We start from the raw sequence: 25,835 nt of genomic DNA on the forward strand, positions 1-25,835 counted from the left end.
AGCTTGGTGTGACGTCACGGTAGGTAAGATTTCAAATTGCTGCTGTCGTCAACCACACCGTGCTGTGCCTCGTTTGATTCTGCCAAACAACTCTCGGCGGGCTTTGCCTTCGGTGCCGTTGGTTTTTGTTTTCCTTCAAACTCACACTCAACGGCAAGAAGCGAGCAGTCCAGGCATACCCCAAGCCCATCGAGGACTCCTGCCGCGGAGTAATTCAACTGGATCCGGAGGTGACCGAGAGAGGAATTTCGTAAGTCATCTACTCGGACGAGGCAAAAATCAACGTACGGAAGCTAGGAAAGACAAACGTGGCGGTGACAACCTTTGAAGGACACCGCGTCCCTTACCACATCTTCTACTGGAACGAAGCTGTACCGGTTCGACTCTATACCGGAAAACTACCGCGGCCTGCACGAAATGCGGGGTGGTCGGCCATCAAGTGGACGTGTGCCCCAGTACAGACCGAAACCGATGCCCGGCGTGTGGGGAAGCCAAATCGGGGGATGAGCACGAATGCGAACCCATCTGTCTCATCTGCGGAGAAACCCATGTCACGGGATCGGCGGAGTGCTTCGGAAAATGCAGACATCGCAAGCCCGGCTGTCCTGGCGGCCACGGGGCGGCCGCCGGCGGCGGCTGCTGCAGCATAAGGGAAAACAATTCGGGAGGAGCCAGGAAGGACCAATCCAAGGGTGTGCAGCAGCAACGCGGCGGAACCGCAGATGTGGCCTAGTGGTTGAGCATCCGGTTTGCATGCGTGAGGTGCGGGGTTCGATCCCCAGTGCCACCGGGCACCCACCGGTGATACAATGGGTACAGGCATTCCCCTGGTCTGGTACTCCGCTTCTTTAGGGTGAAATGCTTGGGAAATGGGTCTTTGACCCCACCTTGAGAAATGGAAAATACCTTGTGCCATGGCGCTCTTTGGCCGTAGATGCCCTTGAGTCATAAAAATCCATAATCATCATCAGCAACGCGCCGGAGGAGGCGAAGGAGGCAGAGGTGCCCAGGGGGGACGCGCCAGCGGAAATGCCAAAGCGAACGCTGCGCCGTCTGCCGGCGCTTAAAAGCAGGCGAGCAGTTGGGCAAAGGTCGCTAGTCCCTTCCTCCCCTCCTTCGTTGGCTGTACAATCGCTGAAGGCAGAGAATATCAAACTTCAACAAGAAATTAAGCAACTAAGGGAAGAAATTAACGGCATCAGAACTCAGTGCAGTTTGTCGGAATCTTCTTTGCACGAGGAAGGCGACATTAGTGGCGAAGAACCCATGTCTGCATCGAACGAGGCGAGTCGCAGGCAATACGGAGCGCACATCAACGCATAACAGAGCAGGACGTAAGGAAAATAGTGCGAGAAGAAATGAAAGAGCTAGAAGCGACACTGCTTCAGAAAGTAGGAAATACTCTTCAAAACATAATTTAAAGTATGATGAAACATCTGATAGAGCCAATGCAGGCCCAGCTCAGTGCCTGAGAGGTCAAAATTGACAGGAAGCTGAGAGAGAGTAGCGACAGACCCTTACCGTATGTGGTACGCCAGCGGAATACCAAGCTAGAGAAAAACTAACAGAAATGGCGACTAAATCTCGGAGAAATAAGTACAGGCTACAAATTATACAGTGGAATTACAGGGGTTTTAAAAAGAAAAAAGATACACTATATCAGTATCAGGAAACCTTAGAAAGGATGCCGGAAGTTGTTGCAATACAAGACGCTGACACAGAAGTCAAAATTAGATCGTATAACACTCACCAAGTAAATCCATCCACCTGTATCCTTGCACATAAAGAATGTACGGCCAACAGTGTACATTTACAATTAGAACAAGAAATCGAGCACACATTCGTGCCAATCCTTCTGAACAAGCGTCTCCAGCAAGGAGCCTTTGTTTTAAACATATATAGTAGACCGCAAAGACGCAAGGACACTTTCTCGGAGACCTTTCACAAGGCCATTCGAATAGCTGGTATGGCACCGTTACTAGTGGTGGGGGACTTTAACGCCTGCAGCTATCAATGGGAGTACCATAAGGAAGACATTAAAGGCAGGAAATTAGCAGAGGCTATTACTGACATGGGTTTCACAATTCTCACAGATCCTCTTCATATGATCAGAATAGGAAACAGCGTGACTCGTGACACATTTCCGGACCTCTCCCTAGTGCGAAACGAGACACTAGGGAGTGATCATTGTCTCCTAAAGGTAGCGATTGAGATGAACAAACTCAGGAAAACGGGGTCGTTTCTAAGCCCTGCGACTCTAAAACACACAGACCCAACTTTTTCGGGGTACTGTAAATTTTATGAGATGTGGGCAGACGCATATAATATGGTACGGGCCTGCCAGAGATATCCGCAAATAAAGATAGTAAATCAGCCAACGAGAGAGGGCTGGGAGGTGACCTTGTCCGGCTGCTCGGACCTGGAGTCCCAAAGGGTTCTGGTCCAAAGAGTGCGGGGCAGCGGCTACCGCCAATGGTGTCCCGAAATGAGGACTACTGCCCAGGCAAGGGCGCGATGAAACCCTCCACTGACCTCTAAAACCCGCCTCAGTGCATCTAATAAAGTTTTACCACCACATTCAAAGTAAGCGTTTGTGCATGGGATATGTACCGGTGCCTTGGATGACTTCATGCACCCGCCTCTTGACGCTATATATGTGCTGCGGAGAAGCTTGAAAGCCATCACGATTTTAATCGACGATTACGTGACCGCTTCAAATGCTAGCCCAAAAGGACTTCGCATGCTTTACCTGCAAGTTTCACGAATTCGACCCCTTTAAGCTCGTCGATTCCTAAAACCTATGCAGTTGCCCTTTAATGGAATACAACATATGCTTCACACTTTTTTTTCTTTCAGAATCAAGAGCAGCGGGTATTGCCATCGTTCATGGGTCCTTCGTAGAGATTTCTTTTGCGACGCGGACAAAGAGGCGGCGATGCATTGTTCCCTCTCTACGTGCAGTGGCAGTCCCAGATCGGCTACTGCCCGGAAAAGGGGGGCCTCGTGCCCTCACTCACCGTGGCCGAGCACCTTTTGCTGTTCGCACGTCTCCGCGGCGTCCCCAGGAGCAGCGAGCAGAGCTACATTGACAAGCTGCTCAAGTCCTGCAACCTGTTCGAGAAGAAAAACGACTACCCAGCACACTTCGGGTCTGCACTGTTCGGAGCTTTTAATTAATCGTGCTCGTGTGGCCAGGGGTATAGGTTCCTTCTTCATGACGATGTCCAAGTGCGCCCAATGGAGAGTTTTATTTATTTACTTATTTATTTATTAATATATACTACAACCCCACATTTTGGGGATTTTAGCAGGGTGGGAGAAGAACAAACTATAAAACGCAATACAATGGCAAAGCACAAATAAACAGTCAGATTGAAGCAAAATACCTAATTAAAGGAAACATCAGTATCAAAGAACATTGCCGAAGGAGGGAAGCAAACGATATCGGTGATGGCTGCATAACTTCACACCGAGGTTAGTCCAGTCAGTTGCTGTTCTAGTGGAAAAAAATAAAACATATAACAATTATTGCGCTGCTGAAATGTAGTTGTTGTTAAGGACTGTCTTTGCCTAGTAGCATATCCGGTTGAGGAGGAGGTTATTTCGGAAAGGTCGCTTTTATAGTGCCCTTTAATTAAGTGAAATAAGAACTTAAGGCGGCTGAGACGACCCTTTTGACTTACAGATGGCAAGTTAGCTCTTATTAATACACCACTAACTGAAGCTCGTTTAAAGTTGTTATAAGTAAATCTTAGCCCCTTTCTCTGTACTTTTTCCAACTTGCTGATGTTGGTTTTAGTTTAGGGGTCCCTTGTTTGGAGAGTCAGGCTAGACGCTCCCAATGCGCAGCATATCGGAGAAGCGCAAGCTGTCCCTGGCCGTGGCGCTGGTGGGCGCACCCAGCCTGCTCTTCCTGGACGAGCCGCTGCAGGGCGTCGACACCGGAACTCGACAGAGGGTCGTCGAGATCCTCAAGGACATCCGGGACAAGTCCAGAGCCGCCATAATCTACGCCTCGGTCAGGTGTGTATCCACTTCGATGGTAACTGCACTCCGCATATATGCATACCTTCTCTTGCAGCAATGACCCTTAGACACCTTTAAATGGTTTTGGAGCATCGCTCTGGGTTCAGTTAAGGTTCTGATGATGATGATGATGATGAATTTTTATGGCGCAAGGGCAGCTTTGGCCAAAGAGCGCCATGGCACAAGGTGTTTTCATCTACACTAGGTGGGGTCAAAGAGACATTTCCCAAGCATTTCACCCTAAATAAGCCGAGCACCAGACCAGGGGAAAGCTTGTACCCATTGTATCACCGGCGGGTACCCGGCGGCACTGGGAATCGACAACCGCACCTGCCGCATGCGAGGCGGATGCTCAAACCACTAGGCCACAGCTGAGGTCATTTAAGGTTCTGAAGTTTTTTAGAAGCTAGTAAGGCTTCAGCGAGTTGGTGCATTGCTTTGAGTGGCTTTGAAGGGAAACAATCATGCCACTATTGTTGGTTCTTGTGTGAGCGCAAAGAGGCATCCTCAAGCACAGTGGAGGAATAATAATAATTGGTTTTTGGGGGGGAAAGGAAATGGCGCAGTATCTGTCTCATATATCGTTGGACACCTGAACCGCGCCGTAGGGGAAGGGATAAAGGAGGGAGTGAAAGAAGAGAGGAAGAGAGAGGTGCCGTAGTGGAGGGCTCCGGAATAATTTCGACCACCTGGGGATCTTTAACGTGCACTGACATCGCACAGCACACGGGCGCCTTACCGTTTTTCCTCCATAAGTGGAGGAAGTGCTGGACGGCAATTCAGTGTGCCTGCGCGATTAGGTGGGCTCGTTACCGACTCCCTGCAGTTGCCGGCGACAGTCTTGTTTTTATTAGAAGCCCCATGAGGCTGGTTTTTTAGGGAAAGGAAATGGCGCAGTATCTGTCTCACATATCTCGGCGGACACCGAACCGAACCATAAGGGAAGGGATAAAGTATGGAGTGAAAGAAGAAAGGAAGAAAAAGGTGCCGTATAGTGGAGGGCTCCGGAATAATTTTGACCACCTGGGGATCTTTAACGTGCACTCACATCGCACAGCACACGGGCGCCTCTTGCGTTTTTCCTCCATCGAAACGCGGCCGCCGCGGCCGGGTTCGAACCCGGGAACTCGGGCTCAGTAGCCGAGTGCCCTAGCCATTGAGCCACCGCGGTGGTCGGTCATATATTTATCTCATTGGCTGGAGGGAAGTGATCCCACCGGACAGAGCTCCTATTGGCAGGAAGGAATTGACGTCACCATACGGGGGTATTCCCACCGACTCGGAGAAGTGACGTCACTAGGCATGACGAGTCGTCACCAGACCGAAAGTGACGTTCGGTCAAGACATCAGCAGCTGCTAGTGCTGTCACATTGCCAACACACAATGGAATTAGGTGTTCCTGTGAACTTTTTGAGTTTGAACCGCCTTCGTAGACTCATCGCAGACATTGAAGATCGCTAGTTGTTCCGAAACAACAAAAAATATCTAATCAGGAGCCCCATTACTTAATTGAAACCTTGCGTTTTTGCTAGCTGTGTTTTGTTTATGATGTTATACCATCTTTTCGCCATTTTACCACTTCCAGGGATCATGCAGATCTTCGTTAAAATGTGTTATAGACTCCCTGGTTCCTATACGGCATGCAATCGAGACACTATCCGACCAAGGTAATGACATGTGCTCTGCACAGAGCGATTGTACAGTAAAACGGTAGAAACGTGTCTATGGGCCCGTTGGCAACTCAGCAGGGTCACATCGCGGCATCCATAGAGCGAAAAGTGATGGCTCGAGAATATAGGAAATATTTCCTGACGTCGCAGCGGCCGCCATTCTGTTGTCTGTGGAGCACTGTGAAAGTCTGCAGGCGTGTCTAATGGGATTATCGCCTCCTGCTCAGGCGTGCACTGATGAAGCTATGCACTGGACAACAAAACGGCGCCCGTGACCTCACGTGAATACCTTTCCTGTACAGTGGCGCCCTCTCTCCGCAGCATGCAGCAGCTGGAGCTGATGTGCGACCGCCTGGCCATCCTGGTGGACGGCCAGGTGCAGTGCATGGGCACCATCGAGCACCTGCGCGAGAAGTTCGGAGAGGGCATGATGATGAAGATCCAGCTGGACGAGACCGAGAAGCAACGCGGCCTCGAGGTGCAGTCCGTCATGAGGGCGCTGTTCCCCGAATGCCGCGTCATCTACTACCACCAGGTCGGTGTGTTCTTTGCGGGCGCATACGTACAGATCGAAGCAGGGTGAAGGGGATCACCGTATTGGCACGGAAGCGTAATATTTATTTTTAAATCCCCACGGATGAGATAAACTATGCCTCGATCCCTTCAATGCTTTGTCAAGTTCGATGCAGTTCTGTAAAAAAAAAGGTTTTGTCGTTGAGTGGGAGGTCAGCTACTGTACCCTTTCAGGCTGATGATGATAATGACGACGATGATGATGATGATACGGACCACAAACCGTATCGTGCGGGTGCTCAGCCGCTTGGGACCCTGCTCTTAATATCTCATGGTTCGAAGTGGCGCAGATCTTAGCTGGGTGTTAATTCTAATTATTCCCTTATTCTCTTGTATGACGGCCGAATGCTCCTTGAAAGGAGAGCTAAACCTAGAAGGCTCTAAGCCAACAGAGTATTCCACGTTATATTGGCCCTTATAGCCTTCTTTTATATATCTTTATGGCCTTTTTTTATTCCACGTTATAGTGGCTTTTAACAGTATCGCGCGACCGTGAACCCGCCGGCTTGTCAGCGCCTTATCACGCTGCAGAGCGGTGAAACAAGCAAAAATAAGCGCATGTGTTTCAGTTGCACCTATTATCGCTCGGTTCGCTGCTCTGCACCCTGATAAGGCTCTGAGAATCCGGCGGGTCGGGTCGACGGTCGCGCTATACTGCTAAAGAATTGGCCGGATGTACAGCCTACTGTGCAGCTGTTACGGACAGCCAGGCAGATATCAGCCCCCACCAACGCGTCCTCCAGTGTTGTGTTGAGGAGTTATAATTGGAAGCAGTGAAAGCCACTCTATTAGATTTTCTGAATACGTGGCCTGTATGCCACCCATGTTTACATGGTGGGTGGCAACAAGCTGCAGAAAATATTCTTGAGCTTGCTTTGAGGGCACTGCACACTTAAACCACAAATGAGTAGAAATTGAGTAACCTGTCCTCTAGTGCAGTCCCTTTTACAAAAGGCAGTGCTCTAGGAGACAACTTACTCCCTTTTTACACTCATATAGGCGTAGTTGTGTTTAGGGTGTCTATTCTAAGTCGCCTGTAAGGCCTTGCTCTGCAGTGGATTTGAAGAGAAGGTAGACGTAGCACGGGTGGCAGAGAGTCAGGTGTGCAGATGGCCTCAGGGTGCAGTCGAGCGTTTTACTGTGCACTGTCTGCTCAGGGCGAGGCAAATGACAACTGAAAAAAAAAAGACATTAATAGACGTTTCGGGCTCCTAACGGAACCTTCGTTCTTCAAAAGATTTTTCAACAAGGGTTACGTACGGAACACGAGACGGCAACTGTTTTAACGTGACAGCAGTATGGCCCCATTTCGCTAAGGTCGTGACGTTGAGGTGTCCATATATGAAGCTCGCCTCCACATCGTCCCTACAGCGGCGAGGCGGAGACGCAGCCAAGGACGTCTCAGGAGGGAGCGAAACAAATTCTTCGAGCACACCCGATTACAATTAGCTGCTGCAACAATGTGATAGTGCATAAGAGCCTCGTAGTGGGAGCGTGCCAACCATGCACCGTAAGGAAGCACATTCCTCCGCCCGCATCAGAACCTCCTCTTTACATGGTAGCCGCGCACGCTCTGGGTTCTTCCTCTGCCAGCCACCTTCCACATCTCTCCTGCAAGTGGAGAGGGGAATTTACCTCGCTCCACTTCCCCTCCCAACCATGGCCTCGCTGCCAACCATGACAGGTGGCTGGTCGCAGCTGGCTATTCCGTGTATCTCCCATGGTAGATGGTGCACCCGTGTACTGCCCCTGTAGGTGGCAAGTTGTGACACGTGTGCAGACAGAGCTCTTGGTGTGACATTCGGAACGAAAAAAGTTCCGGAGCGGTCGACGCGCGCCGTGACGTCACTGAGTGACACGCGTGATACTTACGTGCTGGGCCCCGATAGCGCGATTTCCGCGTGCGTTGTAGCCTCATCGCGTCGTGCCAGGCGTTCTGCTTTCAAAGCGTTTGGACGTGCGTATTGTCGACTCCCGCCGGGGACCTGGACTGTTTCCTGTACTGAGGGCCACACGCATCGGGAGACAACAACCATTTATTTTCTCAAATTTTTTCGCCCGCTCACTCACCACGTTCCTTCCAACCACCTCGTCGGGCAAGGCCGAAACCACCGCGGCAGCAGCCGGTCGCTCTGGGCAAGTGAAACAGCAGCGTCTTCGGCGCGAGCTCCAATGCGAGGAACAAGATCCCTCCGAGCTATAACAGCGACGCCGAGAAGCCAAGAGAAATTCAAAAATCAATGCTGTCGCATGTATACCCGCATTGCACTGTACGCTCGCCTGTCAATGTTCTGTTTGACATTGGTCAGTGACCAGCAAATTATTTTCGTGCAAAACGAGATTAGGGTCTCCGCGGGAAGCCGTGGGCGCAGGGCAGGGAGTGTAAGTGGAAGCCACTTAATGCAGGGCCTTTAGTCCTAGGAGAGGATGTCGCTTGTCCGAGCTGCATGGCGAAAAATGTGCCGGAAGTCGCGTGTTTCTGCAAGGACTGCTGGGAGTCTTTGGCCGATGGCCCTGCCAATAGTAACGGTGGGCGCAGCGTCGTCGTCTGCATGATCGTCTGCGCATGCGCAAGCGCGCTCAGACGGCGGCCAACTAGCGAGGGAGTGCCCTCGCGTCCGGATTCCAAAAGTGTGAGGTAACGACCTGTCCCAAATATTTATTTTTCCCCGTGCCTGCAGTGGACGCAAGTAGACTGATGATGATGATAGATGCGATCGATGGAAATGGCGAATTCCGGTCGACACGCAGGGGCTGCTGAGCTTCGAGATGTACGAGAAGCGGCCCTGGAGCGAGGTCTTCTCGTGCGTGGACATGCTCACGCAGGGCTTCCGCTGCGAGTACGTGCTCGTCTCCGAGGCCACGCTCGAGCAGGTCTACTTGGCCTTCGCCAAAACGTAGCGGCACCTCCGGCCCAGACCGACAGCGCGCGCAAGGCGACGACAGCGCCACGAAGCAGCGGCCATCGTCGACAGTCTCCGCATGGGGGAGGGCGTTTTTTTTTTGTGCGTTCATCTTTTGCTAATCATTTATGTTACTATTGTAATTCCCCGCATTTCGCAACATCTATGACACTTTTTTTTTCAGCATTCGTAATTATATTTTGAGACATGCACTCAGCTTCACGTTGTGCATTTGCGGCCCTTCAATTCGTGTCTTTTCCTTTTTCTGCAAAGTTTAATTGTGACGCTTTCTTGCGGTGACCGTGTGTGAATGTGTCTCGTTTGGGGGCACCCATGTTCTTTCGAGAATGTGGACTGAAATCGGAGTTAGACAACTTATCCGCAACTCAAAGTTGCATTTAAAAGGAAGAGAAAATGCCACAAATGATGGCCTCGGCGGCCCATGGGCTGTCCTTGCGGCTGCGGACACTCCGCCCATGTGTCCCCAGACTGGTGCTGCGTCCACGGCTTGGTGATCGGCAAGAGAGGGCTCTCCGACGACCTCATAGCCACAGCATCACTTGTAGCCTGCGGTACTCATGATCTGGCTGATCTTGGCAGCCTGTGTCGGCGCTTAGTGTGATGGCAAGGCACCACCTGACACAGCTTCTCCGCAAATGTGCAGCTGGAGGGGTTCCTTTCTGCAGGGGCAATAGAATCATCATGAACAGCGTCCTCCACTATCATAAACCGTAGCGAATAAATAGAGGAATTTGTTTGTAGAGGCTTAATCGTTCAAGGCATCGCGTATGTAAGTTGTGTAACTTGAGCAAAAAAAAAAACGCCGTTTGCCCGATGTACTTGAGATTATTTTAACGCAGAATGAATGTGTTGTATCCATAGGTCCCTGAAATCTTTATTCCGTAAGGCAGCGCACAATCGTGGCGTCATATATTCTCGATCAAAGCGTGAGCACTCCACCGCTGTTACTTCGTTGTCTTTGTAGGCTTCGCGCACCGGTGAGTCGATGCTCAGGATGTCTATGTTGCAGCACAATTCCGGGCAGTCTGATTAATATTGATAAGCGGAGCCATGGGCTCCCACAAACTTATATACAGCTGAAGATAGGTTCAGAAAATTTTGAGGAAAAAGGTCGCAGTAACGGTCTTGCTCCTCGATGTAGATCTGAACCACACCGCGAGGAAATTATTGGGAACAGTGCGAAAGAATGAAGAGAAACATTCACCGCAATGCGCCGTCCTAATTTGTGTGCAGGAAATTTCGCGGAGAAGTGGTCACGCATGCAAATAATTTCGGCCGCCTAAGGATCTGACATCTCGCAACACACGAAAGCCGTTTGCGTCACGCCTTCATCGAAACTCTGCTACCATGGCATAGATTTAACCTGCGTGCTCTGGCTGGGCAGCGGAGCGCCCTGAGCCACCACGGCGGGCTTAGCCTATACGCGCGGCAATAGGCTCGCGGCTAGCAGAGAAACTGACCTCGGCTGGCAGCGTTTTATCAGTCGGTGGTGGGGTCAAAAGAATCAATCACTTCCACCGATATTAAAGTTTTATGCCTGACTGACTTATCAGTCGGTCGCCCTCTTAATAATTTGTGTGCAGTAAGAGATATGTTGTGCAGAAGTTTTCACGCTTGCACATAATGCAGGTCAAATTCGCAATTACGGTCCGCGCAGCCTGACTGCATTCGCATCGCACTAGAGCTCGTATTCTGGGAGCCTCCATAAAGTAGACATGTCTGAATGGGCGTGGCTTAAAAAAACTCCAAACGCCGCCGCTGCCTTCTCGTATCGCGTTATTGGCGTAGCCGCCTGTTTCGGTAGAAGGTTTTGTGATACTCACTTTTGCGTCGATTGATGCAAAGGCAAGCAGTTTCAGCCGAGATGACGTAAGAGGAAATTGCGGTCATCTGTCGTCACGTACCCGTCATCTCCGCATTTGGGGCTCTACCCAAATGGTTCTGGCATTAGTGTACATGGACACTTGCGTTCGGTACTGCGCATGCGTGCAAATTTAAGACGAGATTGTGCAAGAATTGGTAAGAGCACAATTAATGGCGTTGTTCCTAGTTTCTTAGACGGCGTAATGCCTTAGCGTTTTGTTTTTGAACGCGTAAGACAGCGGTTCCAATCCCCTTTCAACTAAAGACTTTTTTATTTTTAAACAGCATGTCGTTATACATAGCTTGCACTTATTTGAACATTGCGCAAGCTATGTACCGACATGCTCTTTTTAAAAAAATTGGCAGCGGCTTAGCTCGGCTATGCCAGGATATACGTAGCGAGAGGTACGTTTCCCTGGCTGAGCTTGTTGTCACTGTATGTTTAGAAATGAGAGACATTTGGTACCCACATATTTCATTCAATTTGCTTGACAGAGACGAAGACTGCCCGATGATCTGTGAACTAGCATGCAGCGGTCTAAATTTTGTCGCTCAGTATTTCGATTTGGTAGAGCCTCTTTAGTATACAAGCTCTATTGGGTGTAGTTTGGACGTGAGGGTCCGAAGCTAAAGTAAAACTTTTCTCTCATACACTGACTAAGAGAGTCCTGTTTAATGTTGAAATCACCGAAAGTCACAAGTGTGAAGCCGTGCCGTAGGCTGGTATACACGTGGCAACCACATCAATCGTCTGCTTGACAGATGTTTCCGGTGCCCCGTAGACTCCTTGGATGATAATGCCGCTTTCCAGAAGCCGAACACAACAGGCTTCACCATTATTCGCCACGATCGAAGGGAGATGTCTGACAACGGTGATACATTGTTTCACGTACACACACACTCCAGCGTTCCTATTTGGTTCAAGCCAACTGCCAGGCGACAACATCAGGATCGGAAGAGTTATCTTCTCTTGTCTATACCACCGTTTAGCAGCGGCTGGACTCTCCTTCTCTGCATGCATGTCAAACATTGTGATACAGACGCCCACTATATACATCTCCGCCCTTTATACGCAATCCTGCGCATGCGACGCGCGGTTCGGGTGATAGAGCGGCGTGCGGCGACGAAGAACGCGGCGCAGTTGTGGGGTCTCTCTGGTTACCGTGGTATCGGCGCATGCGCACAACTGCTCATCCGCTTGACGTCACGCTCGGCTTTGACGGTGGAACGGGCGCGCGGCCGCGGCGACGGCGAAGCGCACGCCGCACTTTGCTCCTCTTCGGTTGCCATGGCAACGGCGCATGCGCACAATTTTCCTCTCCCATGTACCGCGAAATGCTCGACTGGTAGCCCAGTGTAGTTCTCGCTACAAAAAGATTAGCTGCGGTTCAAGTACTGCTGAACCTGGTTAGAGAGCGAAAGCTGTGGTGTATCGGGCAAGTAGACGCGTCTTGACGTCTGTAACGTTGAGTGCGTTCCGCACACTGGATAGGCAACGCGTTCACCCTGCCATCATGGCAGTTAAATTAATGGTTGATCGCGAGAGGTTGGTCACCCAATGAGTGCTGCGGCCTGCACTGCCGCGTGTCTGCCACAACGTTGTCAGCGCTAATGCATGCAGCCCTCATCTCCCCCTCTCACCACGGCCACGTACAATACCTCAAAGCGCGATTGAGGCGTCCACTGACCTGGGCAGCCAGTTATGCGCTCTTTTCTCAAAATCATTATAGAAGGTTGTCAACGCCAACGCCAATGAACACAATGAACGCCGACAGCCTATAGCTTCAGTGCCGCGTTTCTGCCACAAAGTTGTCAATGCCAAAGCCACGTATAGCTTAAAGCAAGGCTGAGTTGTGCACTTTCTTTTTTCTTCTGTGAGTCCTCCTTTACCATTTCCCTTACGGCATAGTTCAGGCGTCCGCCGATATGTGAGACAGATACTGCGCCATTTCATTTCCCCAATAGGCCGCAGCGTTCATTGGGTGACCGACCTCTCGCGATCAATCATTAACCGCCTCCTGCAGCGTGGCAGGGTGGGCGCGTTGCCGGTCCAGTGTGCGGAACGCACTCAACGTTACAGACGCCAAGCCGAGTCTGCTTGCCGATTCAAGGTCGTTGAAGGTCATTCAAAACATTACTTTTACCTTTTACTTTGTAACGGCCACGGCCGGATTTGTTACTTCGTAATAAAGCCGGTCGTGCTAACGACGAAGCGGATCTCAGCCGTATTCTTTAAGAATGACCTCTTGCCGCCCCCCCCCACCCCCACCCCCCCCCTCCCCCGGGGAGGGAAAAATATTAATTCGCTTGACCAATGGGAGGCTCTCCTACTCAGCTCCGATGCGGAGGCTCAAAGGTCGTCTACTGGCCAAAGACGCCACCAGGAGCCAAGACCTTCTGGCCATCGTTTAGGCGAGGGGCCTGAAGCCCCTCTCAAACTGTTGGAAATAAAAAAAGTTTACAATCAAACTTAAAAATCACGAAAATAAATGAATTTATTATTTTCCCCCCGTGTTGTGTGGCCTATTAAGTTGCATTATAAAATTTTTGAGAGTCAAAATCTCTATTAAACTCCTGACTCGAAATCATCTTTTTTTCTAAACGAAAAATTACCAATACGCACATAATTTTGATTCCCCTCGAGATGTACGCCACCTTTCACGTAGCATTCTGAAATGTTTTGGAGTCCAAATCGCCATTTAAACACCCTCAAAAAGAGCCGGGAGTCTGTGCACTATAGCGTCGCGCATGCGCAGTACAGATGATAGCGCACCGGCGAAAGTCGGGTGAGAACACGTGCCGAAGCTGCGGCAGCGTCAGCCACGCAGGGAAACAGACCCAGCACGGTTCAAGAGAAGAGGGCAGAACAGTCGTTTATTTCATTTCGCATCTTATGTACACAAAGGAAAGAACAAACAAACAAAACAGAACGAGCCAAGAAATAAACAAGGTGCATAGAAGTGTCAAGCCTTGTGTATTTTTACTGTTAACCCCCATTGTTCGACGGAAGACAAGCAGGGATTCCGTGGATAGACATCTCTGGATTCGCTAAATAGACGACTTCTTTTTTTTTTCGAACAAGAATGCAGCACACCTAAGCCGTCACACGTCTTACGCGGGCAAAGAGTCAAAGTTCTGCACAACAATTCCTATACTCTCGCGTGTAGGCCCACACGGGCCAAAACAAAGAAGAGAACCATTTGTAGGCTTTTACTTCCGCTTTTCCCTTTCCTTTTTCAAGAGAGAGTAAGTGGCACTTCCATGATCTTTCATCTTTGCACACAGTCCTTATAGATTTAAATAGCAAACCGTGGGCGCAAGGCGCCTGCAGAGGCAAGCGTGCCGAGACGCCAGTCGGGCGTATCGTATCGCGGATACCGTCTTTGTCTTGGGTAAGCTCCGAGTTCAGAATGTGAAAACGAGTGAATAACAAAAACACAGGGACATCTAATTATATTCTGTGTTGGCAATGAGCTAGGATTAAAAGCCGCCGATGCCTTTACCTAAAGTGACGTCACTTCCGGTCTCGTGACGTAACTTCTCTCCAGCCAATGTTAATTGCCCGTTTCGGTGAAGTCACACCTCTTCAGCCAATCAACGAATTTTATGACCAACGACAATTTTTGTTTCCCGATGAGGCTTCTAATGATTTAAAAAAAAAAAGAAACTCAGGAGCAAGCGTCAATGTGGAGTCGCTCGACACCGAGAGAGAAAAGGGAGCCTTTTCTTGAAGCACGGCACTGCTCATTGGTCGTGGTAGTTTTGTTAGTGACACGAGTTGATCAATTTCGTCTGATCTTTTTTTGCTTCTTCGTTTCGGAGGATTTGAAGGAGCGCGTTGCGCATGCGCTGCTTTTTGCCTCCTGGTCCGTTTGTACAATTTAAAAATCAGTATAGTTAGTCCAGCCTCGTCCTTCCAGGCGTTCGCAGTGTGCTCCCCATTCGGTTTTCCCATTCGGTCACGGACTTGCTCAATTTTTTTTTCTCTGCAAAACTGGTTTGTGAATCCTGCGTGCGACAGAGAAGCGTCCAGCTCGCATTCTCGTACACCACAGGCGTTTTCCAGAAAGGCGGTCTCAACTGCTGCGATACTAAGATGACGGCGGTGATGATATCGTATCGAATCGGTCAGAAATCGATCTCTTGCCGAGTGCCTGGCAAGACCCTCTCCACGCGTTCGCTCGCTTCAGTCCTTATCCCGTGGCTTCCAATATACACTCTAAACAGAAAGGAGTACTTTTTACTCCATAATAGGCGGCATTTACCACAGGAAAAGACAAGTGAGGCACCCCCCCCCCCTCCGTACACAAGTTTCACATACGCTTCGCGCTCGATCAAAGCGCCCGACAGCGCTGGCTCCGTCGCTACTGCAGGTTTGGAGAGGCTATTGCGATGTGAGTGTCACAAATTCGCACCCAGATCGCAAGATTTGTCGGAGCGCACAAAACCAAACTCCTCCTTTTTCTAGAATAGGCTCACCCAATACAGGGTTCAAGCGAAGCATCAAAGTTCAGTAGACACGCAGGCGCAGTTGAAACCCGATTTTGCAAAATCGCCAGGAAGCTGTGAATTTATTTGAAAGCTAAATATTTGTAAAAGAAATGTTAAAGAAAATCTCAGCGGAAGCCCGCAGTCTGGGCATGTAAACCTGTTCGCTGAGAGACAACGTTCGGCAGCCACGTTTGTTTGCGCCTTGTCGTGTGCGGCACGTTGCTCGCGGCTGCCCGCATGAAGTCTGAAATTACAGGAGCATTCGGCAAAAAAAAAAAGAAAAGAGAGATAAGGTGCGCCATATGACCAACAGGCGATCGCCACACATGATTTCGTCATAAGTTCACAATTTAGTCGCTAACACACACAATTAGAACACAAGTTGAATAGCAATGCAGCTGGCTAGGGCACACTGCGCCTTTCAAACTGGTTGGTTTATTGAGTACGTCATCCTTCTACTGCCGCGGCAAAAAAAAAACGACAAACAAGGTAACGTGTTTTTTCTCGAAAATGCGCTGTCCGTTGAACACTTGGACAGCGTGATTGACTACACCCCTCGGCAAGCAACGTCTCGAAGAAAGTTTGATTAACCGCTCGGCGCGTCAGTCAACTCATGCCGTAATGGAGTGCGCATACACATAAAACGAAAAAGATGCACAGTCGGTGGTCTCTAGCACGGAAGACGTGTACTCTGGAAACGGAGAGAGGCGCCCTCAGCCAAAGAGGTGCACTCACGTGACAGGTCGCCCAGGAACTGTCACGTGTACTCCTGCGTCATGCGTCACCTCTGTCGTGCACGCAGCTTGATTTTGAACACGGCGCCACAGAAAATAAAAAAGAAAACAACACAAAACACCCCGGATATTGTGTTCGTATAGATCCTCTTCAGATTCGTGTGTAGCAGCCACACGCAGAGAAAAATGGAGCCTATAGAAACAATGATGAAAAAAGAAAAGTAAATGGAGCACAGCTTGAACAAGCTGACTATCAAGCGAAAAATACCGTGGCAAGGCAGAAAACTGTTCGCGCATTAGCTACGTTACATAGCTATCCTTAATAATAACCATCACCAACCATCGCTCCGAGAGAAAGACGGGGGGAGGCGAAAGCGAAAACAGAATCACAGTCAGTATAGCAGAGTATAGACCCGCGCGGCTCAATACGACTCCACACGTATCACTATAGCGATCTCCTCGCACCTGCTTCACGTATTACACACGTACACAAAGATCTCTTTTTAGACTAAAACCGGATGCTTTTATTATAGAGACAACCGCGCTTCTTCGGGCCAGACGACTCGGTGAGCTCGGTTCGCGAAGACGGCGAACCAAGCTACAATTACAGTCGAGCGCCGAATCGAGCGACGTCTCTCTTGACCAAGACACGTGCGACAGAGCATCCTCGTGCCTGTTTTATTATTATTATTATTCCTTCTTTCACGTTTTCGATAAGCACGAGAAGTTATTGTTTGCAATTGCTAACTATTCCAACAGGTATTTTATTGTGTCTTATATGTACAACCCGAAAGCTTGCCTAAACACGATGAAGCTCGCAGAACGCAACGAGACAGAAATGGCGGCATCGCGTCGCGGCTCCACCGGCAGAGGGCGCGCCAGTCTCATATTCCTAAGCGACATTTTATGGCGGCGCTCGACAACACAAATCTGAGACCACTAACAGAGCCGAACATCTTCGTGCGGATGTGAGCACCTTACGGTACCGCTCCCTATAAAACGCATCGACTCTTGAAATATCCCAACACCGATAAACGAACTTGTTTTGTTTGTTTTTTTACTCAGGAGAAGCAACCACCAAATCACGCACCGACCTCTTAATGAAAAACGAGCTTGGCCATGTTCGAAAATCTGTTGGTCTGGGTCTGCCGGGCGAGCAGTCGGACCAACCAGAAGATATTAAACGAGTGACAACAGCGAATGGTCGAAAGTAAGGAAGTATCGTCTCGCCCGCCCAAAGCCATGCAGTTCGCATGCCCGAAACCGCGATGCGATGCCTTCCAATATTCTTGACTCGCTCTGCTTTGTTTATACATTTTTGCTTTACAACACGGAGTCTTCCCGGTCGAAAAAAAAAATCAAGAACAAACCGAACGAGAAACTCCCAGGAAACGCGCGCAGACCTACGCTTTTGTAGCCCAAGCGCGAAATCGGGCGAAAGCACGGGGTAAGTAATAAGTGCGTTCTAAGCAGACCGGGAATACGCCGGTGAAGGTGCAGCGCAGTGCGCATGCGCCACAGCGGTCTGCGCATGCGCACCAGCGCGGCGAGCCCTTGAACGAGCAGATGCCCGAACGGGGAGACTCGTAGTAATGTTACAAGACGCGAGATTGCTCAGTTTTGTTACAAAGGGCGAGGAGGGGCCAGCGGGGAGAGTGTGAGACGTTTCGGCCTCTCACGTGGTTCGCTCTCACTCTTTCTCTTACGACGCAGACGGTACACACACTCACGCCCTCAGAAAGCGGTCGGTAAAAAAGGGAGTTCGTTGCTCTATGCGCGTTGCTCATTCGTGACCGTTGCCAAAAGAACCTGGTTACGCGTGCTAATAACGCTGGTTCGCAGTTGTTTTTTTCTCTCGTCTCTACATGGTGGACGCATTCAGTCCACTCGTAACAGATTTACACTGACAACCAGAAAAAGAAAAGTAAACAAAGTAACCATTTCATTAATGAGTTTTCAGCCAAGACAGAAGGTAGCAAGGAATTCACGCTACAAGGACCACTGTAGGAGTTTTTTTAATAACTCAGAAACAAATGCACAAAAGACTGTAGGAGCTTTTAATAACTCAGAAACAAACGCACAAAAATCTGAAATCTTGACAACGCCAAATAATATTAGGCTTCGAGCACTTTGCACCAAATCCACTGACGTCATGCGCAGTCGTAAATGCCCTGCTAGTTCCGGATTTTGGTGTTGAGATGCTATAAATTCGAATCCGCAACAAGGGGGACAAGGAGCGCTCACTATTCGAACTACTGAGAATTCAAATAATGCGTGCTGTATACACTTATCACCTTGAAGCAAAACGAATACTTCGGAAAGGCGAAAACGAGGACTATGAAGATTCGATTCCGAATCGAGAGAAATTGCACGTTTGCTGACATTATCTATGCCTAATAGAAGAACCCAAACTCTCTCCGATATTGGCCGAGGTGCTCTTAAGATATCTAGAAACAATGGCCGGAATAGCCATAAAAACGGACTATTGAGCGGGCACCAACTAGCGACATTTACTGAACACAAATAAAGAGAAGAGAACATGGTATTTTAGAAAAAAAAAGCAAAAATTGAACACGTCCTCTTGGTATACACCAAACACTTGTTGCGGAAAGCCGGATACTTCTCCTACAGAGGTTTCTCATTGTAACGCCGTGTAAGGTGGTGTCACGCATATCGAAAGTTTTACAACACGCGTCCTGTCTGAACTCTCTGGGGGGGTAAGCTAATATAGTGTATCTGTAGTTTGTGTGTGTGTTTGCTTGTATAAGCGTGTTCAATGCCCACTACCGGTAACAAGCACGTGGCAACGAGAGTAAAACCAGACACTGAATTGCACTTTTGTCTTTTTCTCTCCCACAGTCAACTCTCTCTACAGGTATATGCCAAAACCACAACCGGTACCGACCAGCGCAAGGCCATGGGACGGTCACAGGGAGACGGGACATGCTTCACGCCATATAAATCTGCGGCCACGCCAAAGCGGGTGTGACAGACGAAGGGGTGACGAAAATGTCGCCAATTTTTTTGTCACGAACTAGTTTTCAAACTCTCGCTTCACAACAGCGAATCAGGAAGCTTGATTTGGAGCGAGGGCAAAAGAACAGCGCGAGGCTTATCACTTTGCGAGCGGCCGCAGTTGCTGCATAAACATGCATAAACATGGTGCATGCTCAGGCTTGAGAGCGTGCACTATATTAGCGTGTATGGGAGTAAAAAAGGCAGTAAGTTGCCCTCTAGTGCACTGCCTTTTATGAAAGAAAGTGCACTAGAAGACAGTTTACTGGCTTTTTACTCCTTTTTGTTTACAGCGTACACACCAGAGCGCTCTCAGGCGTGTGCAAAATGCCGGCTGGTCGCCCCAATCGGTGCGTAAATAAATATAGCGCTAAAGCGCATTCAAGTGACGATCACTAATTTCTGGGTTACAATTCAGTCTGAAAACAGCGCCTGCCTAATGCAGCGCGTCTGCCGCTTTTACTGGCATAAAACAGGCCCCGCGCTTCCCTCGAAGTGTGATCACCGCCCACGGCACGAGCGAATGTGGCACTGGCGTCGGTTGTTGTAAGATTGCCCTAGTGGTAATAACGAATGTAGCAACATCGTTTGATTGAGTAGAATCCGCTTTCACAAGGCTATCGAGAAACGATGTGGAACAAGGGAGATGGGGAAGGGAAGAGAGAAGAAGGAGGGAACATCTGTCCCGAGGCTGGCTGATGGCATCTGCGAGAACTGCACCGAGTTTGAAGAAAGAACAGCAGATGGTGGGAACAGTAACAATTCCTGAAATTCGCGGGATACGTAACTCCGTCCGCGATTTTGCAGCCAGCACAAAAAAAGGACCCTGCTGTTCTGACATTTTCCGGTGTTAACGCTGATACTTCGGCGGCTCTGAAACCTACGAATGGAACTACATTACGCTCCAGTTTATGCGTGACAGTTATATGAAGCTACGTGTGTTTTTACTGCTGAACATGATCAATCTATAAGGTTCTCCATGTTGGTTTTACTTACCTCCTTTCCTTAATTATTTTGGTTACGCGACGCAACTAATTGCTTCACTAACTGCTGGTTCGAATCAATGTAAAGAAGTTATTTCGGGAAAGTAATAAAAAATTTTTTAACTTCGTGACAGCAAAACCCTCGTGGTAAAGAATTCCTACAATGCGCTGTCGAAAACTTATTCTGCCTGTCTTTTTCAAACACAGACGGCTTTCGAAAACAAATCTATAACTGAGAATTTTCTCCGCCTCTACGATATTCAGGAAAAAAACGGATTTCTCACAGGCCGCCAGCGGTGTTCAACCTCGGGTCAGAATGCTACCCTCTCCTTCTGCTTACTTATTGTTTCGGGAGTGTTGGGGAAAGGGGACTCTTGTCCTGGAAGTGGGGTAGACAGCTCAGAGCTGCCGCTGTGGTGGGCACGCGTGTTACGCAAAGTCGAGTACCATAATTATATTATATATATTTATAGACTTCGCGTCGAGTCAGAGAGAGAGATAGCGATAAATAGATTATATATATTTACAGCACTGCGCACCTATGTACACAAAGAACCGGCTCTGTCGTACAAGAGACGAACACACTGACGAGCAGAAAAGAATCGGGGGGAAAAAGGAGAAAACATTTACAGCACTCTGATGCCGACGAACTGCGCTATTCTGTGTACCTGCTGTATACAACACCGACGACACGGGCTCTGCAAAAAAGACAAACTGTCGCGTGCCGGCTCTGTTCCCGCTCTGACAACAGAAAGGGTGGAGCGGGAGGGGTGAGGGGGTGTGCATCGAGGAATGCTATGTATAACACAGCTGCCCAAGAAAAAGGACGCCGCCATTGGCGAGGGTGGCGAAATATGCGGCTTCGTCCGGTGGTTGGGTCGAACGGAGTAGCGGCGGTGGTACAGAAGAGGGCAATCGCTATTGACATTATTATTACTGTATCGTCATTGGATGACTGCGCACCGTCGTTCGTGTGTGTATAGCTTCTCGTCGCCCCGTCTGTCTGCTTTTTTTTGCCTTGCAAAGCGGAGAACGTTAAAATAGCGAAGCCTTTATTAAAGATCCCTCGGAGATGACGTCAGACGTGTGAACCTAAAGCACGACGGACAAACAGACACGGCTGGTAAAGGCAGACACAGGTTGGTCTGTTCGTCTAAAGAGCGCCTTCTTTGCAACTTCAAGGCACATTCAAATGCGGCTGGAACATGTAAAGTTTCTTAGTTCTCACCGAAAGAATGAGCCACACTGCTCAATCGGACATCAAAACCACGGACAAAGCTTCGACTTCAAACTCCTTGGTTGAACGTTTGGAAAAGTTGGAAGTCTCTTCCAAACCTCCCAACTGTAGTAAGATGGTTAAAATTAAGAGCCGAATATGTGGCTTTCTGTCTTTTCTACCGCTTTTTTTATGCAATTCTTTCCGAGATTCTAATGTGCGCCTAGTAGACCGCCAGGAGGTATTATGACCGAATGGCCCGATGAACAGGGTACTGTTCAAATAAATACATCTCTCCATTTCTTTTATTAATCTCACGGGAGCGTCGAGCAGACGGTCGTTCAGCATCCCGTTCAAGACCACAGATGCGAAAAGGACGAGAGTGCGCGCATGCGCACAGAGCTCCTTCCAGTTGCAGCGTCGTCTGCGCGGCTGTTCTGGTGACGTGACACAACCCCCGCTTTTCGTCTGTTCGCACGCAGGCGAACAGCGTGCAGACGAACAGAGGGGGGTTGTGTCACGTCACCGGAACATTCGCGCAGACGACGCTCCAGCTGGCAAGAGCTCTGTGCGCATGCGCGCACTCTCGTCCTTTTCGCATCTGTGGACTTGAATGGGACGCTGAATGACCGTCAGGTCGACGCTCCCGTGGTATTATAAAAAAAAATTGGAGGGATGTAAAAAGATTTTATAGGTGATTGTTAAGCTGATTCTACGCTGCCTTTTGTGCGGTGTTCCTCGTGCTTCACGTTCAGAAGATCCCGAAGGAAAAACAAACCAACAGAAAAAAGGCGAAGGAGTAACCCCGGCCTTTGCAGACGATACATGCATTTGATTTCTTTTTTTGCCGTAAGAAGTACAGCCAGGGGAAAGGCAGGAGGTGAGGAGGTGGGGGAAGGAAAGGGACCATATTGCTTGTGACGCGCCGCTACGTCATTAAGTGCAGAGCATTCTTCTTCACCCTTCCGGTCACGCGACTGCTCCTTTCATTTTTTTCATCATACATTATGTATAAGGAGAGTATGTACGTGTATATTCTATGTATATATGTATAATATAGTTGGTATAGAGTACAATAACGACAACCGAAACGCGAGGCAGTCCACTGCGGATAAGACTTGGGCGCCCGGAAACAAAAAAGAAAGAAAGAATCTTAAACGAAGAACAAGACAACGCAGTGTCATCGTCATCATCAGCAGCAGGCGCGCGGTACGCTCAATCGTCACTCATAGCACCATGTGGCAAAATTAAATAAAGATACGGAAGCGGATATAGATCGAAAGTATATAAGCGTAGCGAGAGGGATTTGACAAAAAAAAAAAGGCTATCAGGGGGTGGTCAAACACCACTCGAATGTCACGGCGACATATGCGGCGTGCAAGTTTCTGCCATTTTACGCTTCGCGGTATACGGGAAAAAAATGCCAATGTAGATATTAATAATGCAACTACGGCAGCGTACAGGTCGCTCATTGAATTCCTTGCCCGGTGTACGGCACTGCAGTAGTGAATAGTTTAAAACATTGCCGTCCCGTTTTCGCGGGTATTATTTCTTTCTAAGAACCAAACTACATCTGATAAACGGTTCGAACACTGTGGTCCTTTCATTATTTCAACGACACACTGGTGTGGTCGTGATTGGCTGCATGCATGGCCGTAGGTCTCCAAGCGCACAGTTGCGCAAGGGAACACCGAATCAAACATCCACTGATCATTTCTTATGTACTTTGAATTCAGCCATTATTTGTCAACGTGCGCTTATTAGCCATATAAGCCGCGCAATGGCTGTTGGTGATAAATAAAGAAGTAAAGCACCCTTGGCTCTTCGGTTTTAACAGGGTGTTCCCGTTAATAATGAAGTTTACTGCACGGTTGCCGAATCGATACCGGATGCCTGGCCTGATGAGACTCTCAACGAGCTTCGCATGCATCGAGCAACCGGAACTATTGGTACAAGGTAGATTTTTGAACAGGGATTTTTCTGAATGCTGCGGTGCCGAATACGACGGAGAGAAACCCGATTGCTAAGCACGCCATCCGGGGGACGCCACCGTTATATATACCCACAGGAACGAGTCACGGGAGTTGTTTTCTGCGTCAAGTTAATTTAGCAAAAGTACACGCTTCGGAGGACGAGGAACATGTTAACGTCTCATGATAACGAGACATTTGATAGCACACGTCTCCCAATGGTTGTAATCCATCTTTTTCTACCGACGGAGTGTACACCGTGCAGGGAAGCCGAGCAACGAGGCCGCAGGCGACGCCGAAGAAAAGCAGACGAGAAACGAACAAACAACGAATAAACGGAGAACGCGTGACGACAGATTAAAAGCGGGCGTACGGGGATAATCATCGACCTTTTTTCCCCCATTATTTTTACTGCGACGTCCAGGAAGACGCCGCTGGCAGTTTCGGCTTGTTTTGCTAAGACGACAGCCCGCTCTCGCTTCCCAGTCGGTGCAGGATCGAGGCGTGCTCGGTCGGCGACCGTTGCGAGTTTTGAACGGCAGGGGGCAGGAGGCGCGGCTGCGCGGCGGGCCATGAGAAAAGGGCGCGCGCGCGGTTCGCATTTGTGTGTGGTTGAATGAAACGCAGCACGAAAGTTGCGCGCGGCAAATCCCAGGTAACACGCTGCACGCGCACCGACCCGAAATCATGACGACTGGCTCTCTAGGTTGGCAGGGAACCAGGCCAACACGCGCCGGAAGTCGCTAATAGTGGCGCCACTGGTCAGACGCACTCGCCGCTGAGACGACATGCGGCGACATCTTTAAACAGTGCCAGGAAGACAACCCTTTCTGGAAACTATGACTGCCAGCGTCCTGCAGTTGTTTCGAATAATGTGCCGATAGAACTTATACCACTGACAAAGAAATACCCGCTTCTCCAATTACACAGACAAAGAGATGGCTTATTTTACCCCTGCTTACTTATTCACAGCTCAAGAAGTTTTTGTCCTGCAAATTGCCCATTACTCAAGTCGAACTTTGTGGGCATTTCCTTTGATTCGATTCCCGTCAGCCGGGATTTCAAAAACAACAACAAAACGCGCACTGTCGTGGTTCTATGCGTCTTCGACCCCCTGTAACGAGATGAAAAGAAAAAAAAAAGACACGGAACTGGCGCATAATCATGACTGCGTAACGATGAGCGCGGGTGGGCCGTATAGATAGGTGTTGGACTTCTCGGTTTTTTGTTTTTTGAAATTTGGCGGGCATTTTTAGGCGGTTATTTCACAATTTTTTCCCAGCATTTTAACTTGCAGTTCCCGTTCGTCTAAAGTTAGATTTTTTCTTTGTCAGCCTGAGCGTTCGTATTGACTGTAATTGAAACAAACGGTTGTTAATTACAAGTGAAGCACATGCAGCTGTGCTTGCAGAAGAAAATACTACCGCCAATAATAAAAGTAACGGAAGTTAAATTGAAAGATCGTTAAAAAAAGCGCGAATGAAAGTTTACTTTTGAGAACAAGACTGACGTGTTATCGTACGGTTGTGCCGTAAGGCTGAGCAAGAGGATGGGGCATCACGTGGTCTGCGTGTTGATGACAGCGATGGAACGTGCCTCTTAACCATCATCATACCAAGAATAAGCAACTTTTTCGTGAAGCTTATGCATTGTTTTGAGTGTCCTCACATGCACAGAAAAACCTGCTTAACTGTCACCTGCTTAAGCGGGTGATGACAGTGAAGAGCGGTACGCTAGCACACGACGTTTGGCAACAATGTGGAGGCTCCCGTTCTGGACAGGGGTGTAAGGCATGTGTACCTCAAAAAAGCGCAACTGCGCTACTTAATCCAACGGTACACCATCTCACAACTGGTTTCACTTCTGGTTCCCTCACATTGCTAATTTTCTCCTTGCAAAAAGTTTAACTCCTACTTGATAGCCACAGAGCTGGGTCGTGAATGTTAAAGGGACACTGAGGAGAACTCTATCAATTTTTTTTGTTAGCAAAATCTGATAGTTCAGCATTTCATGGTTTTGTTGCCGCTTGTCCGGGCGCGAAAGATGCATTTATTTCAAAGAAATTTGGATTCGAAGTTGAAAAAGTTTTTCCCGCCCCTCTGATTCAAACTCAGGGAACTCTTATGACGCCACGGCAACTCTTATGACGTCACAGAACGGAGTGACGTGTTCGTGACGTAAACGCAGACTCCGTGATTTCTGACGGCTAGCGGTGCGGTGTGCAACCTTCCTTTGCAAGCCTCAGAGATTCGTGACATCCATGAAGTAAAGAAAATTCCTCCAAGGTGGCGCCTTTTGTCCTAGGACGTCATCACGCTTGTACTTGCGAGATTGGCTTGTGGCGGCGATACCTGTATTTTGGTTCTTGCT

General features: G+C 49.0%; 1 protein-coding gene across 3 annotated transcripts in view; it reads left to right on the forward strand.

The window, feature by feature from the left end:
• LOC144120964 (phospholipid-transporting ATPase ABCA3-like) overlaps nt 1-21,617 on the forward strand; it is a 77,233-nt gene extending 55,616 nt beyond the window's left edge. For 2 of the 3 annotated variants that reach the window (XM_077653799.1, XM_077653801.1), the window contains 4 exons: nt 2,962-3,149; nt 3,850-4,023; nt 6,018-6,231; nt 9,021-9,317. In XM_077653799.1, coding sequence (XP_077509925.1) covers nt 2,962-3,149; nt 3,850-4,023; nt 6,018-6,231; nt 9,021-9,170 — 726 coding nt within the window. In that variant the 3' untranslated portion in view covers nt 9,171-9,317. Of the gene's footprint in view, nt 1-2,961; nt 3,150-3,849; nt 4,024-6,017; nt 6,232-9,020; nt 9,318-19,140 lie in introns of those variants that run through there. The other variant, XM_077653800.1, reaches the window with a different exon arrangement.
• Nucleotides 21,618-25,835: the final 4,218 nt, after the last annotated feature.

The sequence above is a fragment of the Amblyomma americanum genome, chromosome 2 (genome assembly GCF_052857255.1).
Source record: "Amblyomma americanum isolate KBUSLIRL-KWMA chromosome 2, ASM5285725v1, whole genome shotgun sequence".
In the NCBI taxonomy this organism is placed as follows: domain Eukaryota; kingdom Metazoa; phylum Arthropoda; class Arachnida; order Ixodida; family Ixodidae; genus Amblyomma; species Amblyomma americanum.